Here is an 18,328-nt window from a genome sequence, read left to right as displayed (position 1 = left end):
CTATCTGTAACCATTTATTTAAGTATTTGGCTCCAATTATATTTTTATTGTACGTTGATTTTCCCTTTTTAAATTTTGTTTTCAGTTGAAATGTTGAGCATATATTTTTATATTTGTTTTAGGAATTTTCACTCCGGATCAGCACTTGAGATTTTTGGAATTTTATAAGAAACTTTGTACATTGGGTTTGCAACAAGAAAATGGACACAATGAAAACCAGATTCCACCCCAAATCCTAGAGCAGGAGAAGAAATATATTTCAGTACGGAAGAACTGTGCTTATAACTTTCCGGTAATAAATATGTATTTATATTTACTGAAGATTTTTATTATAACTTTAAAATATGTGCATAGATGGCATGCAAAATATTGCCATTTTTGACACTTGCTGCTTAGCATTATGTCTAGCATACATAGTACGTGCAGAGTAAATATTTGTGAAATTTATATCTCTATGTATAAATCAGAATGATAGACACATATCTGGATCTTCCAAATATGATTTCTAATTAAATTACAGTTCAGAGAACATGATTTCAATTTAAGTGAAACGATTATAATATTAGGTATTGATGCATGTTTTTCTTTCCTTCCCACTCATCTCCTCCCTTCCACCTCCACCAGGCCATGATTGTTTTTGTTGATCCTAAAAACTTCCACATGGAACTCTATTCTACATTCTTCTGCCTTTGCCATGACCCTGAAGTACCAGTCAGATACACTATTGCTATTTGCTTTTATGAAGTAAGTCTGAAGACTTGATATCACTTTACATTTGTTGTTAATTCTACCTATGTATACTAGATGATTTTGTGCTTATAGATTGTAAGATATAGACTGGATATCTCTTTCACGTTCTAGTCTTAAATCTTGTTTAAAAATTTCCATAATTTTCTTCTTTTTTAGTATGTTTACAGAATCCATTTCTATAAATACATTGTATTTGTGTATTCTTTTATTAACCCATTCATTCAGCATATCTATACCAAGTGTTTAAACCAGACATTGTGGTAGATATGGGTGATGCAGATTTTAAAGAAAAATCAGTTTTTATATGCTTTATAATATTTACAGTTAACTTTGCACCTAAACTTAAGCACTTGAGAACCAATAGAAAATTGAGACACATTAATTATTTTTACTACAAATGGATGGTGTTTCGTGAGCATGGTTTTTAGATTCTGCTATTACGACTATAAAGTAAGAGCAAAAGTAAATTGAAACTTTTATGATGAATTTAACTTTTTAACCCTTGAAGTTGAAATTTGGGGCATGTTTCTTGAATGACAGCAAGAAATGCAAGTATGCCATGGTTGCAATAAATATGGATAAGCTATAACTTTCAGCTTCAAAACTGACACATAAAAACCTCTGGATAAGTGGTACAAGTTCTTATTCTCAGTGAGAATATTTCACCCCCTTCCTTGCACTGTTCCTATGTCAGAGCACTTTGATTATCTGCAAATGTGCAGGATATCCATCCATAGCATCATTATTAATGTTGCTTAGATTCTTTTTTGGCTATTGGGTGATAGTTTTGCTTTTTTAAAAGAACACTTTTTCTGGTATGAAAATATGTATGCATCATACAAAATCCTGGACATCTTCCCTTTAAATTAAAGTATAACTAGTTAAAATAATTTCAGTGCTGCACAATTATATCATCTTTGTAAAGCACACCTGTAGAACTCTGCTTTCCGAGGAGCAGGGATAGGGCAGAAAGCACTGGCCAGCTGAGCAGAATATTCACCTCCAAGATGCATTAAATGGTCATTTAGGCTTGGTTACCATGTCCACATGTCCTTGTTAGATCAGTGATCTCGAGAGAGGGTTGTACAAGATTGGAGTCTGAGAATGCAGTATTTATGCAATTTTAGACTATTTGTTTCTCATCACTTTAATATTTAATTTTATTTATGTTTATAGTGGACATAACATAGCACCATGTAATTAAACATATGGAACTGTACATGTGTATACAAATATGTTTCACTGGTGGAAATGAGTTTGATAATCATTGATCTATATTTGTTGGGTGGCTAGTTTCCATATTCTTCCACAATCATACCATGTAGGTAGGGTAAGAATGATGTGCCTCTCCCTAAAATGAAGGGCTATTGTAAGTTTTGTTTTTTTTTTTAAAGTAATGAAAATCCACTGGTGGATTTAAATTTTTCTAACAGTGTTAATGCTAGCGTCTGATAATTGCTTTTATATTCTTTGTTCTCATTTTTCAGAATAATAATACTTTGGAAATATTTTCGACAAGTCAAAAACAACCCTGTTAGAGCAAAGAATTTTAAAACACTTTTTTGTTTTTTTATTTTTATTTATTATTATTATTATACTTTTTATTATTATACTTTAAGTTTTAGGGTACATGTGCACAATGTGCAGGTTTGTTACATATGTATACTGTGCCATGTTGGTGTGCTGCACCCATTAACTTGTCATTTAGCATTAGGTGTATCTCCTAATGCTCTCCCTCCCCCCTCCCCCCACCCCACAACAGTCCCCAGAGCGTGATGTTCCCCTTCCTGTGTCCGTGTGTTCACATTGTTCAATTCCCACCTATGAGTGAGAACATGCGGTGTTTGGTTTCTTGTCCTTGCGATAGTTTGCTGAGAATGATGCGACCATTTTTTTTTTTTTTCAAATAAAACTTTATTCAAGCCCATGTGTTTTAAAAAGAATAAGGTGAAGTAGAAACTGGTAAATTCACCATTGTGGGCTCCGAGTTTATCTGGAGGAGACAAAAAAACTACTGTCCACAAGGGGAACTCTATTATTCTGGACTCTCCCAACTCCTCTCATGGTGGTTAAAGTCTTTGATGGGGAAAAGGGAAGTTGATTTGCTTTCTTAGGAGTTAAAACTACCCCAATATCACTGTAAGCCTTCAGTAGAAGCTACCCTCTGGGAAGTTCTGAACTGGTGTGAATACTTGTATGCCTAGAATATCCTTTAAGACCCTGTTGGCTCCTCTAAGACTTTAAAATGTGAACTAGAGGCCCCTGTGGGCTTGTTATTGCTGTTGATGTGAAAGTTATGACTCTGGTAAATCCCATTCTTTTGTATTTCCTCACCCCATGTGTGTCCACACATTCCAGCATGTCATGAGGCAGACTAGAAAGCTGGTTATTTGTGCCACTAATTTTTATAGAATCTAATTTTATATTTGTGTTATAACATGGCTTTATTTTAGAAGAAATGTGCAACAACGATGTATTTTTAAAAATTATTATTGTAACCTGTATCTGTCTCGTAGTCTCAAATCTGAGAGACTTTATTGCTATATTTTAGGTGTCTAAGCTTCTGAATTCTGGAGTATATTTAATACATAAAGAACTAATAACATTATTACAAGATGAATCACTTGAGGTAATATTTTCTTACTCTTTGATTTTTAATTCTTTTATGTTTGGTCCAAATATACCAATGCCTTTTCTCCCCTACTTCTTGGAATTGTGTCAACTCTTTCAGCTGACTAGCCCCAGAAGCTTCAGATTGTTGTACCACTATATCATAAACAGGATATTGGGAAGATAGTTTGAAAAATTAGGTTTTAAAATATATTCAGTTTTAAAACTTAGTGTATGTATATTTGTTTATTAAGAAAAATTTAGGAAGTGCCAAAAAACAGACAAAAGAATGCCTTTAATTTCAATTACTGTTACTATTTGTTTTCTTTTTCTTTTTTTATATGAATATTCTTTTCTATATAAAGGTTTTTATTTTACTCAATTGTAATCATATATCACATTTTATAACTTTTTTCTCTTGCCATTGTGTAGTATTTTACCACTTAATATGTACTTATGAAAACTTTGAAATACTTTATTTTGATGCTACATTTAGATATTCCTTTCACCTAAATGACTGTTTGCCAAAGCGCAGCTCATGAATATTTTGATATCACTGAGAATATTATCCAATTTAAACAACCTGTCAAAAGTTTGGAAGCAGTTTTTGAACATGTTAGTTTTGTAGAAGTAGCTGTCTCAGATTTAGACTATTTGAACAATGTCAAGAGGCAGGTACACTAATCTCTTTTCGAAGGTTGGCCAAGGCAGTTGATCATGTTTCTAAGACTTTTCAGCAAGAAGATGGCAGAGTAAGAAAATAGAAATCCCCAAAATGTTGTTTGGGAAAAAAAAAACCCACTATTACTGTATAGAAATTGACATATAGAATTAATCTAGAAAAAACATAGTAATCACTATAACAGTAATCAATATCTCTATTAAAAGGTACTAGATGCTCTTATAGATCATCTTCCAGAAATCTTGGAACTTATGTCTACTGGTGGAGAAAGCAGTGTTCAAGAAAATAAGGTAAACTTCATCTTTCAGAAACATTTTGAGCTGTGTAAATATTATCCTACTCTACTGGGTGTTGTGAGGCATAAATGAAAGAATGTTTGGAAAACATGTAAAATAGTGCATGCCGCATAGCAGGTGGTCGGTAAAAGCCTATTAGAGTTTGAACAGCTTGAATTTCCTCTATCTTTCTTACATTAATAATTTTAAATTACCATCATTGTTGTATTGTCTTTGGAGTTTATATTCATATTTTCATTTTTCATTAGCATTAATGATTATTCCAAGAATAGCAAATAGGACAAAAGGGTAGAAATTTATTCTTTATTATTATTTTTTAAGCCTCTGTGTAACCTAAGAAAAGGGTAGGATTTAGGAGGTCAAAGCTTGTTGACAGTAATAATATGTAATACATTTTACTGTAGTTGGAAGAGTTGCTATGATAATCTGACAGGAAGAAGAATGAGTTGTTTTTATTTCAAAATTTGGTTTCCAGGAATCATACTTTTTACTTAATGATTTCTTTTAAAAGTGTTTGATTTAACCAGATAATTATCTCCTTGTGACAATTAAGATGTCTCCTAAACTCTGAAATTAGAAGTATTCCCTTCACCAATGTGTTATAAGACTGAGTAATTTTACTGAGTGCTGCAATTTATTTATAATTGATTTTGTTGATGCGTTTCATTTTTCAGTTATCTTCTCTGCCTGACTTGATTCCAGCACTCACAGCTGCTGAACAGCGAGCTGCAGCCTCTTTAAAATGGAGAACTCACGAGAAGCTACTTCAGAAATATGCCTGCCTGCCCCATGTCATATCAAGCGATCAGATTTATTACCGTTTCTTACAAAGAATGTTCACAATCATGATGACAAATGTGAGCTCAGTACCTTTCATCTTATTCTTTTGAACTCATGGTTGGTTCTGGAATTACCAAAACTCTTCATATTTTCAAAATAGTAGAACAAACTCAGTTCATTCCATTCTACCTAGGAGGATGTCAGCTTCCTAGGTCCAGAGGAGGGGACTCAGGTTTCCCTTTGCTTCCCCACTAGGTCTCCCTCTGAGAATCTTCTCTCTAGCTGGAGAGAGGAATAACTAGGTGGCACTTTCACCTACCCTTTGTTTATATACTGCCAAGAACAGGGTAGACTCACTTCAAACTTGAAATAGTTCCTTAAGAGGAAGGTTGACAGGACTCAGTGACCTTGACTGCAAAGGACCTTCTGTTCTGACGTGCACCTCTGATGCATCCACAACCTTAGTGTCTGACCCCAGCTATGCTGTTTTGCCAAGGCACCCCTTAAGCTTCCTACTATAAGTTTGGTTACTTTTATAGTGTGGCAGTGGAATAGAGAAAGCTTATACAAATACATGGATGCCCTACTATTGATAACCTTATAATTAGTGTTAAAAGAAAAAGACTCCTCCCTCAAAACAAGGTGGCACTCAAGCCTCCCCACAAAGTTAGTTGCCTACTTTTTTCACAGAAATTTCCAAGGGGATTATTTAACTCATAATTCGCTGTACATTTAACATGACATCCTATTGCAATTTTTTGAAATATAGAAACCTTCCATGGCTCTGTGATCTGGGCACAGAAGGCTTGGGACAAGCCCAACTGGTCAGGCCTGCCTCTGGGGCAGACGCTGAGTTGGGGTAGTGCAAGCTGGGTGGGCCCCACACTCATCTGCTGGGCTGAAAACCCTGGGCTGCATGTGCCTACCTGGTTGTATACCAGTTGTACCACTGCCCTGCCCAGGGATCTCCCACCTTTGACCCACTGCACTGCCAGACTACCAGCAGACATACCTTGCAACCTGCTCTGAGCTGGAATCAATCCTACTGAAACTATTCAAAAAAATCGAGGAGGAAGTGTTCCTGTTTAACTCATTGTACAGTGCCACCATCACCCTGATACCAAAATCTGGCAAAGACACAACAAAAAAAGAAAACTACAAGTCAGTATTCCCGACGAACGTTGACATAAAAATCCTCAAGAAAATACTAGCAAACCAAATCCAGTAGCATATCAAAAAGTTAATTCACCACAATCAAGTGGGCTTCATTCCTGCAATGTGAGGTTAGTTCAACATAAGCAAATCAATAAATGTTATTTGCCACATAAACAGGATTAAAAGCAAAAATTATATGATATCTCAATAGATGCAGAAAAGGCTTTTGATAAAGTCCAGTGTCTCTTTGTGTTAAAAACCCTCAGCAAACTAGTCATTGAAGGAACATACCTCAAAATAATAAGAGCTGTCTATGACAAACCCACTGCCAACATCATACTGATTGGGCAAAAGCTGGAAGCCATCCCCTTGAGAATTGGAACAAGACAAGGATGCCCACTCATACCACTCCTATTAAACATAGTACTAGGAGTCCTAGGCAGAGCAATCAGGCAAAAGAAAGAAATTAAAGGCATCCAGATAGGAAAAGAGGAAGTCAAATGATCTCTCTTTGCTGGTGATATGATTCTATACCTAGAAAACCCTAAGGATCTTGTCAGAAGGCTCCTAGACCTGATAAGCCACTGCAGTAAAGTTTCAGGTTACAAAACCAGTATACAAAAATCAGTAGCATTTCTATACACCAATAATGTTCAAGCTGAGAGCCAAATCAAGAATGCAATCCCAATTATAATAGCCACACAAAAAAAAATATCCAGTAACACATCTAACCAAGGAGACGAAAGAGCTCTGCAAGGAGAACTATAAAACACTGCTGAAAGAAATCATAGATGACATAAAGAAATGGAAAAACATTCCGTGCTCATGGATTAGAAGAATTAATATTGTTAAAATGGCCATATTGCCCAAAGCAATCTACAGATTCAACACATTCCTATCAAACTACCAATGTCATTTTTCACAGAATTAAAAAAATTATTCTTAAATAGCCAACGCAGTCTTCAGCTGCTATTTCAGCCCTCTGATTACCCAGTTTCCTATCAGCCTTTTACCTGTTAGTTTTAGAATCCATTGATGATCCTTGCTTGAACTGGTGATTTCATTATAACTTGCAAAATAATTTTAAAATTCCATCATTTATGCATTTTTGATGGTGGCATTCTGTGAAGAAGTGCATTCCTTTGTTCTCATTGGTTATTTGATTACCTTGAGCTACATTTACTAATGTAAAGACAGAATGAATTCTTAATTTTTTCCCTTGAATTATCAATTTTCAGAGCTAGGAGGTGGCGTAGTAGCTATTTTTAATGGTGACAAGTGCACTTTGTTTTTAATGTTGACTCTCTTTTAGATAAAATAATGTTATTGCAGTTATTATTTTTTATGTACAAATTGTTACAACTTCTTTAAGCTGGCTCTTATGTGCTTTTGACTTGATTACATTTGTCTTTGACTTCTGGCCCAAAAGAATACCTTATGCTATAAACTATAATATATATTTTATATGAGATACAAAATATATATATTTTCATATGACTATATGTATTTGAAATTCTATCAGTATACATAAAATGAAAGAAAAGAATAATATGCTTTAATTTAGTTCACCATTTATCAAAAATTCATTTTCCTCAAGTCTAGTTATATTTCTGCTTATGTATATTTTTTAAATTTTCTTTTCTAAATCATAGGAAATACCCTCTTTTTACATTCAACACATTAAAAACCCCACTCAAATTGTACCCGATAGAATGTGAATAGCTCGTATAAAATATGAGAGGAGGTAGCAGGCAACACTGTCTCAGCAATGTAAAGTTTCATTCTATTTGAATTTCCAGGATCCCCACTATAATATTTGGGATCTTTAGTAATTCAACATTATATTTGTATGTAAATCAAGATAATGAACATGAATTTATACTGGACACAATACGTCTGGTTGAGAGATTTTTCTCTAATATATGGTTTGAACCCAAACCCAGGAAAGATAAATGGCCATATTTATTTAGAATTAAGGTTCTGCCTAGGGGTGTGACAGAAATAGAAAGGACAAAGGGACTGGAAATACTGGTAAGAATGATTGACATGGTGTCCTTTGGATTCTAAATGTCATCTGTATCATGAAGAGCTAGAATTAAGCCAGAAGGATTGAAGAGTATACCTGATCACAGGATCTCTAAATTAATATTTCAGTAGTGGCATATTTTTGGTGATGTACCTGACACATGGCATGTTATAGCAAATGTTTGTCAGATGAATGAATGACAAAGTCCAGGGAACAGCTAAAAGAATAGGTGGCAGGGGTGTATTTGATCATGTAAGATGAGATGGCAAGGAAATGAGAGTCAAATCTGGAGGATTTGGACATGACTATGCCAAATTAACTTTGTAATACAATTATTGGTTGATTAAATTATGAAGATACTTCCAGAAGGTTGTAAGTTCAATGAGTTGAGAGGCAGTGAACACTTTATTTTAGTCAATAACTTAAAATTGATTTGGTGGGGCCAAATTGTCTAGACTGGAATTAGCCTAGTGTAACTGTCTTTCTTACTTATTTCTTCAAGAATGTTTTACCTGTCCAAAAGGCGGCTTCACGAACTCTATGCATTTTTCTGCGTTATAATCGTAAACAAGAACAGAGACATGAGGTCATTCAAAAATTAATTGAACGTAAGTAATCATTGTCTACTATTTTGAAAAAGGAAAGTAAACCAACTAGTTGGCTTTAGTTATGTCTGACTTATTTATCATTTTGCTGTGAATAATTGGGTTTTATAAGTTGATTTTTATTGTTTAGAAATCCTTATGGCAAGATTAGATCTGTGATGAATGAAAGTAATAATTACTCTGTTTTCTTTTGTGAATGTTTACACTTTAGAAATTAAAATATGTTTACTTATATTGAAAGCCCAGTTTCTACCCTGATGAAATAACAGTTGGAACTAAAATATAAATAGAATATCCATGCATCTAATCATTTATTTTATGATCCTATTTCAATATTCACATAATTAATAGAATCTGGGATTTTTCTTTGAATAGAGTTGCTAGTATATTTGAATATTAATTTGATGAGCCTAGTTGGTTTATAATGTCTTAAGAAACTAAGTCAGTTTACAAATGCAAATTTATTTTAATTTGGTAAGAGCTAAAATCAAGGCAAAAACATCTGGTTTGTAGTATTGATTCTAGAAATAGTTGCACACACCTATATATACTTAGTGAGTTTGTTAATTATTGTATATTTGCTTTGCCCATAATGTCTTAATATTTTTACTAAACTATATTATGCAGCATAGGCAGGTAATGGGATTTTCTAGTTATTGGAGTTTACCAGTTTAAGTGTGTATCACTACTTTTCAAAAAATTAGAGTACTTTTATAAAATTCCATTTAAGAAAAAACATGCTCAGTATAGTTTAATCTTTCGTTTTATAGTCTTATTTTAATTCAGTTTTCATTTTTCAGTGGTAAGAGCTCATGTTTAGAATGTTTTATTTTGAAAGAAGATCCAGTTTGGTTTTATTTTTGAACATTTATGTAAAAAGTAGAAAATTAACCTTTTTAATATTGACCTGAATTATTGTCAGTAATGCTGTTTATATATGACTGTATCTACTTTAGGCATTTTTAAGGAAACAAAGGGAAGAAAACAGTTAATTTGATTATTAAAATACTTACAAGTTATACAGACCTGTGTTTGAATTCTAGCTCTGCACCTGCCAGCTGTGTGACTTTAAACTCACTAAATCTTAGTATCCTTATCTTTTAGGAGGAAGAAGTATGTGCATCCTTTGGGCTGCTTTTCAGGACTAAATAAGATAATATGTGTAAAGTACTTAGCACATAGTGTGTGATAAAAAGTAGTAAATACAGTCATTCCATAGTTAATAAATGCTTATGAAATTGAATGAAATGTTTGACAAAACTCTTTTATGGTTTTTGAGGTGTCAATTCGGGGATTTACAAACCTGAGGTATATAATAATGATATTTTTCCTCTTATCTCTTGTATTTGCTAGCCAAATTGTGGGTATGAAGAAACTTGTTATGCATTTTGTGTGTCTAACTTTGTCACATTAGTTTCATGTAGGAAAAATTAAGATCATTTTTGTTGTTTTTTCTAGAATTGGGCCAAGGAAAAAGTTACTGGAATAGACTTCGATTTTTGGATACCTGTGAATTTATTATAGAGATATTTTCAAAATCATTTTTCTGTAAATATTTCTTTCTACCTGCTATTGAACTGACACATGATCCAGTAGCAAATGTGAGGTATGTTATCAATGAAGGAAAATATTTGAAATTGTATTTATTTTTATCTACTATAGTGAACATATGCAAAATCTTTTCCTTAGCCAATTAAAAACTTAAGTCAAGAATTTACACGTGCTTTGAAATTCTTAGTATTCATAATTGATGGGTATCAGTAAGACTTGGAAGCATACTCTTTCAACACTGTCTCAGATCTTTTGTCTTTACTGGGTTGAGAGCAGTAAATCAAAGCCAGATTGATAAGCTTCTTTGGCCATTTGGATATACACATTGAAATGATTAGAAGGTTGAGTAGATATTATTAATTTATCTACCATTAAAACTAAAGAAAAGACGGTCAGTAGCCTTATCACTTCCAAGTTGTTTGGTGAGCATCTGTTAGTTTTTAGAGGCCCATTTATTCAAAGAAGTAGAACTGCTTCAAAGTCTTCATCTTGTCTTCTATGTTTAGCTGCCTTATATTATTGAAATCCAGTAAAATGTTAATTGCATGTGATTAACTGTTAAGTTGGAAGGAACAGACCTGAAAATGGCTAGCCTGGAAATGGAAAAAAATAATAAATATATTTTGTCATTTTTCTCTCCAAATGAGCATATCACTTCCTTTTTTTATTGTGGTAAAATATGTATAATATAAAATTTACTATTTTAACCATTTATAAGTGTATAATTCAGTGGCATTAAAGTACATGCACATTATTAAGAGCTATTTTTGTACATTTGATAATGGAATGAAAAGAATTTTAAACCTTCAGCCATTAGATTTCTGTGTTCTAAGTCCTGTTTCTCTATTTTGAACTTGAACTCAGATCTGCAGAAAAGAGAGACATCAGAGTCAGTTGGCCAAAGGCTTTCCTGAACAAACTCTAGAACTCCCTGCTGAATGTTCATACATTGGGGCACTTAGTCTTATGCATCTGAAAGATGCATATGTACCACTTTTATAAACAACTGATGTGAATTTTAGGCAATATGTAAAACATCAAAACTTTTTAATAGGAAGAGTTGGTGAGATAATAAGCTAACTGAGATTAATAGTCTTGGTGTTGAGATATATATGAAGATGAATTGTCAAAAGATATAGAAAGCCTGGCAGAGACACAACCAAAAAAGAGAATTTCAGACCAATATCCTTGATGAACATTGATGCAAAAATCCTCAATAAAATACTGGCAAACCTAATCCAGCAGCACATCAAAAAGCTTATCCACCATGATCAAGTGGGCTTCATCCCTGGGATGCAAGGCTGGTTCAACATATGCAAATCAATAAATGTAATCCAGCATATAAACAGAACCAAAGACAAAAACCACATGATTATCTCAATAGATGCAGAAAAGGCCTTTGACAAAATTCAACAACCCTTCTTGCTAAAAACTCTCAATAAATTAGGTATTGATGGGACGTATCTCAAAATAATAAGAGCTATCTATGACAAACCCACAGCCAGTATCATACTGAATGGGCAAAGACTGGAAGCATTCCCTTTGAAAACTGGCACAAGACAGGGATGCCCTCTCTCACCACTCCTATTCAACATAGTGCTGGAAGTTCTGGCCAGGGCAATCAGGCAGGAGAAGGAAATAAAGGGTATTCGATTAGGAAAAGAGGAAGTCAAACTGTCCCTGTTTGCAGATGACATGACTGTATATCTAGAAAACCCCATTGTCTCAGCCCAAAATCTCCTCAAGCTGATAAGCAACTTCAGCAAAGTCTCAGGATACAAAATCAATGTACAAAAATCACAAGCATTCTTGTACACCAATCACAGACAAACATTGAGAGCCAAATCATGAGTGAACTCCCATTCACAATTGCTGCAAAGAGAATAAAATACCTAGGAATCCAACTTACAAGGGATGTGAAGGACCTCTTCAAGGAGAACTACAAACCACTGCCCAATGAAATAAGAGAGGATACAAACAAATGGAAGAACATTCCATGCTGATGGGTTGGAAGAATCAGTATCATGAAAATGGCCATACTACCCAAGGTAATTTACAGATTCAATGCCATCCCCATCAAGCTACCAATGACTTTCTTCACAGAATTGGAAAAAACTACTTTAAAGTTCATATGGAACCAAAAAAGAGCCTGCATCGCCAAGTCAATCCTAAGCCAAAAGAACAAAGCTGGAGGCATCACGCTACCTGACTTCAAACTATACTACAAGGCTACAGTAACCAAAACAGCATGGTACTGGTACCAAAACAGAAACATAGATCAATGGAACAGAACAGAGCCCTCAGAAATAATGCCACATATAAACTACAACTATCTGATCTTTGACAAACCTGACAAAAACAAGAAATGGGGAAAGGATTCCCTATTTAATAAATGGTGCTGGGAAAACTGGCTAGCCATATGTAGAAAGCTGAAACTGGATCCCTTCCTTACACTTTATACAAAAATTAATTCAAGATGGATTAAAGACTTACATGTTAGACCTAAAACCATAAAAACCCTAGAAGAAAACCTAGGCAATACCATTCAGGACATAGGCATGGGCAAGGACTTCATGTCTAAAACATCAAAAGCAATGTCAACAAAAGCCAAAATTGACAAATGGGATCTAATTAAACTAAAGAGCTTCTGCACAGCAAAAGAAACTACCATTAGAGTGAACAGGCAACCTACAAAATGGGAGAAAATTTTCGCAACCTACTTATCTGACAAAGGGCTAATATCCAGAATCCACAATGAACTCAAACAAATTTACAAGAAAAAAACAAACAACCCCATCAAAAAGTGGGCAAAGGGCATGAACAGACACTTCTCAAAAGAAGACATTTATGCAGCCAAAAAACACATGAAAAAATGCTCATCATCACTGACCATCAGAGAAATGCAAATCAAAACCACAGTGAGATACCATCTCACACCAGTTAGAATGGCCATCATTAAAAAGTCAGGAAACAACAGGTGCTGCAGAGGATGTGGAGAAATAGGAACACTTTTACACTGTTGGTGGGACTGTAAACTAGTTCAACCATTGTGGAAGTCAGTGTGGCGATTCCTCAAGGATCTAGAACTAGAAATACCATTTGACCCAGCCATCCTATTACTGGGTATATACCCAAAGGATGATAAATCATGCTGCTATAAAGACACATGCACACATATGTTTACTGCGGCACTATTCACAATAGCAGAGACTTGGAAGCAACCCAAATGTCCAACAACGATAGACTGGATTAAGAAAATGTGGCACATATACACCATGGAATACTATGCAGCCATAAAAAATGATGAGTGCATGTCCTTTGTGGGGACATGGATGAAACTGGAAACCATCATTCTCAGTAAACTATCGCAAGGACAAAAAACCAAACACCGCATGTTCTCACTCATAGGTGAGAATTGAACAGTGAGAACACATGGACACAGGAAGGGGGACATCACACTCCGGGGACTGTTGTGGGGTGGGGGGAGGGGGGAGGGACAGCATTAGGAGATATACCTAATGCTAAATGATGAGTTAATGGGTGCAGCACAACAACATGGCACATGGATACATGTGTAACAAACCTGCACATTGTGCACATGTACCCTAAAACTTAAAGTATAATAATAATTAAAAATAAAATAAAACCATCCCTTCCACATAAACCTGGGTAGGCTTGTGACAGCCTAGACCAATAGGAGTGCAGTGGAATTGATGCAATAAAAAAAAAAAAAAAAAAAAAAAGATATTGAAAAGTTCAACCTAAGACTTTTATGAGCATTTTTTAATGGGAACAAATCTAGAAGTTTTTGTTTTGTATTTTAAATGTGAGAAAATACAGAAAGCACAACTGCATTGATTTTAGTTTTTGTTGCATATTTCTTGTGCTTTATAAATGAGAGGTGGGGTATTGCTGACATTTAAAGTGAATTGAAAAGAACCTTTTGGGCTGGGCGTCATGGCTCATGCCTGTAATCCCAGCACTTTGGGAGGCCGAGGCAGACAGGATCACTTGAGACCAGGAGTTTGAGACCAGCCTGGCCAACATGGTGAAACCCCATCTCTACTAAAAATACAAAAATGAGCCGGTCGTGGTGGCACATGCCTGCAGTCCCAGCTACTTGGGAGGCTGAGGCAGGAGAATCGCATGAACCTGGGAGGTGGAGGTTGCTGTGAGCCAAGATCGCACCACTGCACTCCAGCCTAGGTGACAGAGCAAGACTTCATCTCAAAAAAAAGGAACCTTTGGTAATTCTTTAGATTTTAGCTCTTCCTAAACAACTAATGGGTCCAGCTTTATGAACATTTTGTGAATTGAAATTGTGATTCTATAAAAGCAACTTTCAATGTGATGTATTGTCACTTATCAGGCAGTTGACAAAAATAATTTGAAAGGAAATGAAATCATCTCTACTTTGATCAGTGTAACTAAGAGCATAACATTGACTCTACGAGAAAGAAATCTGCCAATTCAAAAAACCAAATGATGAGTAATTAAATATTACTCTATTAATTTCAGAGATCTGCAGGGCAGCAGATTATTGTATAACTGTGTGTCTTGGTTCCTACTCTCTTGCCTGGCCAGCTGCCAACCAAGATATGTGTCCAGCAACACTGTATGCTAACTGGCTTTGGGTATAAAAGCCCTTGCTCAGTGCTTTTGGGATGTGCAGATAGAATGAAAGCCATCACGGGCAAGGGTGGTAGGATCATGTTGGTTAGGAGGACAGTTTCCAGAACCACACTCCCTGAGCTGAAATTCTAGCTCTATATTAAATGTGTATCTTTAGCCAAGTTACAAAACTTCTGTGTGCATAGATTTCCTTAGTACCTAATGTATAAAGTATTCTGAGGTACAAATAACTGAGATAATATACATAAATTATCTGAAAGGTGTGGTCCCTAATCTCAAGAATTTGATCGTCTCATGGGCCCAGGAGTCTCATAGAGATGAATCACTACAATGGCTTGGGTAGCTTCTGCTGAATATCTGTTTTCTAGACATGCCTTGGGTTATAAAGAATGGAGTGTGCATAGATTGTTAAGTGTTTTTGTTTTTCCTTAAGTTAATGTTTAAAATTTAAATTCACCAAGTTTAGACAATATCAAGCTGGAAAAAGACTCTTGGTTTTCAGAGAGGCCTTTTCCACAGCTGCCAGAAATGAAATAATTTCTTTGGGGGGATTGATACTCCTTAATTAGAGAAAGCATTACTAGGTTTAGCTGTATCCATGGTGAGCTGTGAATGAGATTGAGACCATTGTTGCTATTTACAGTGCTGGAAATTCTACAGGAGGAGCTTCTTTACCCTTTTTGGTTAAATAAAAAGCAAATTTTGTTGTATATGAAGAATCCTCAAGTAAAGTTTCAGCTGAGAAAGTGTTCTGGAAACTCTAAAAATGGGATTCAGGTGTCTTAAGGGTTGTAATAAAAATAAAAAATAATAATTTGGAGAGCATTCAGATGAATAAATGAATATAGCAGCTGTAAAATAGATACCCACCTAGCATCCCTCTCTAAAACAGCCATGGAAAAAGAGTGGACTTTTAGCTTAGTAAAGGAGAGTATTTCCTCTGAAATGCCTCCTCCTGGAAAGGCTTTTTTTTTAGGCTCTGGGATTTACTCTTAACTTCCTGGCATTCTTCAACCTCCTTGTTTCTTCCTTTCCAACCCAGTCTAGACTGTGGTAGTACCTTAGACCACCTTAGACTAGGTCCTTTTGTCCTCTTCTTCTCTAACTGTACACATTACTTTGGTGATCTCTCCCATTTCATGGTTTAAATATCATCTACTCGCTGAAGATTCCTCACTCTATCTCCAGCATTGACATCTACCCTGGACAGCCAACTTATTGAGCCTGTTGCCCACTTAGCATTTCCATTGCATATCTGATAGAATCTCAGACTTACTCTGTCCAGAATTAAATCTTCATCTTTCTTACCTGCTTTTGCTCCTTCTGTAGTCTTCTCCATCTCAGGAAATAACCATCACATCTGCTTAGATGAAAACCTTAAATAAATTCTTCTCTCTGTCATTCTACCTCCAATTCCTCAGCACATCCTGCTGCTTGTAAAAGATATTCAGAATCCGGGCCGGGCGGGGTGGCTCGTGCCTGTAATCCCAGCACTTTGGGAGGCTAAGGCAGGCGGATCACGAATTCAGGAGATCGAGACCATCCTGGCTAACATGGTGAAACCCCGTCTTTACTAAAAATACAAAAAGAAATTAGCCAGGCGTGGTGGCGGGCACCTGTAGTCCCAGCTACTCGGGAGGCTGAGGCAGGAGAATGGCGTGAACCTGGGAGGCGGAGCTTGCAGTGAGCCGAGATCACACCACTGCACTCCAGCCTGGGCGACAGAGCGAGACTGTCTCAAAAAAAAAAAAAAAAAAAAAAAAATGGTATTCAGAATCCAACTACTTCTCACCACCGTTTACTGCTACCACTCTGCTTCAATGTACCATCATCTCTTGCCTGAATTATTGTAAGAGCTTTTCCTATTGTTTCTCTTTTTCTGTTCTTGACTAGCTGCAGTCTAATTTCAACATAGTAGGCAGATGATGCTAGTAAAACACTGTCAGATCATTTCACCCCTCTGCTGAAAACCTACCAATGGCTTCTTGTCATACTCAAAATAAAAGACAATTTCCTTACAGTGGCCCTCAAAGCCTCTTATTTACCACTGTGAGCTCTCCTGCTAGTCTCACCTTCACTCTGTTTAGGCATAATGGCCAATTTGCTCATTTGGACCAACAGTAGAGACAAGCTCTCCATATTTGCTGTGATGCTCTTTTCCAGATATTCACATAGCTCATTCCCTAATTTTCTTTAGGTCTTTGGTTAAATATCATCTTTTCAGTGGAACTTTCAGTGGCAACCCTCTCTGGCCACCTGCTTTAAAACTGATTAATCCCCTGCCCCTGGTACTCCCTTGCCTTTATTCCTCAGTTTATTTTTCTCCATAGCATTTAACACTATCTAACAGATTTTACTTGTTCTTTTCTCTTCTCTGCTCCCATACTAGAATGTAAGTTCCAGGAGAGCAGAGAATTTTGCTGGTTTTATTTACTGTTGTATCACAGCATCCAGAATGATGAATGTTTGACACATAATAGACACTCCATGAATATATCTTGCATGAATAAATGAACTCTCAGGCTATCTAAAACTTGATTTTTCTTTGTTTCATGTTACTGTTATTCTTAGTTATTAAATTCACTCGAGTAAATACTATTTTATTGTAGAATGAAACTTTGCTACCTGTTGCCCAAAGTGAAATCTGCTCTGAAGATTCCTGCTGATAAGCATCTACTTCAGCAGTTAGAAATGTGTGTGAGAAAACTCCTGTGTCAAGAAAAAGATAAAGATGTTCTGGCTGTTGTAAAAAGAGTAAGTATCACTCTTGCCACAATGTTGCATTTTTTGCATTAAGGCAGTAAGAATCATAGCTTCATTATTTCAGCTTGACAGGATAGCAACATATTAAAATATTTTTATCCTTGCTAAAATTGTAAGAATTAGTAAACGATTTGGTTGGTATGTGCTACAACTGTATATGAAAGTTTCGAAGGGCACCTAGACATTAAAACCTTTATTACTAGTAATATAAGCCCATGTTGAAAGAGTTTGACACATGTTAGGTGCTCAATAAACACTGTCCAATTAATAATGAATGTTTTATTCATCAGACTTTCTTTATAAGTGATTATAATCCAGTGACACTTTGTTGGTAAAATTGGGAAAGTCACAATTTATAGAAACTTATCCCTGGAAGGGCCCTTTGAGTTAATTCAGGGGTCTGTTTGCCTTTATAGAAGTTATATGCCTAGAAATATTGTGTCTACTTGAGATCATATTAGTAAGTAGCAGAATCAGG

At 35.5% G+C, this 18,328-nt stretch overlaps 1 protein-coding gene across 3 annotated transcripts in view; it reads left to right on the top strand.

Moving 5' to 3' along the window:
* PPP4R4 (protein phosphatase 4 regulatory subunit 4) overlaps positions 1–18,328 on the top strand; it is a 119,733-nt gene that overhangs the window by 70,383 nt on the left and 31,022 nt on the right. For all 3 annotated transcript variants that reach the window (XM_032180045.2, XM_032180044.2, XM_058429715.1), the window contains exons 10-17: positions 123–292; positions 625–744; positions 3,302–3,379; positions 4,249–4,332; positions 5,013–5,195; positions 8,802–8,907; positions 10,363–10,510; positions 17,697–17,841. In XM_032180045.2, coding sequence (XP_032035936.1) covers positions 123–292; positions 625–744; positions 3,302–3,379; positions 4,249–4,332; positions 5,013–5,195; positions 8,802–8,907; positions 10,363–10,510; positions 17,697–17,841 — 1,034 coding nt within the window. The remainder of the gene's footprint in view (positions 1–122; positions 293–624; positions 745–3,301; positions 3,380–4,248; positions 4,333–5,012; positions 5,196–8,801; positions 8,908–10,362; positions 10,511–17,696; positions 17,842–18,328) is intronic.

Source organism: Hylobates moloch, unplaced genomic scaffold (genome assembly GCF_009828535.3).
Source record: "Hylobates moloch isolate HMO894 unplaced genomic scaffold, HMol_V3 SCAFFOLD_16, whole genome shotgun sequence".
Taxonomy (NCBI): Eukaryota; Metazoa; Chordata; class Mammalia; order Primates; family Hylobatidae; genus Hylobates; species Hylobates moloch.
Note: the sequence above shows the minus strand (reverse complement) of the source record. Positions and strands in the feature narration are given on the sequence as shown.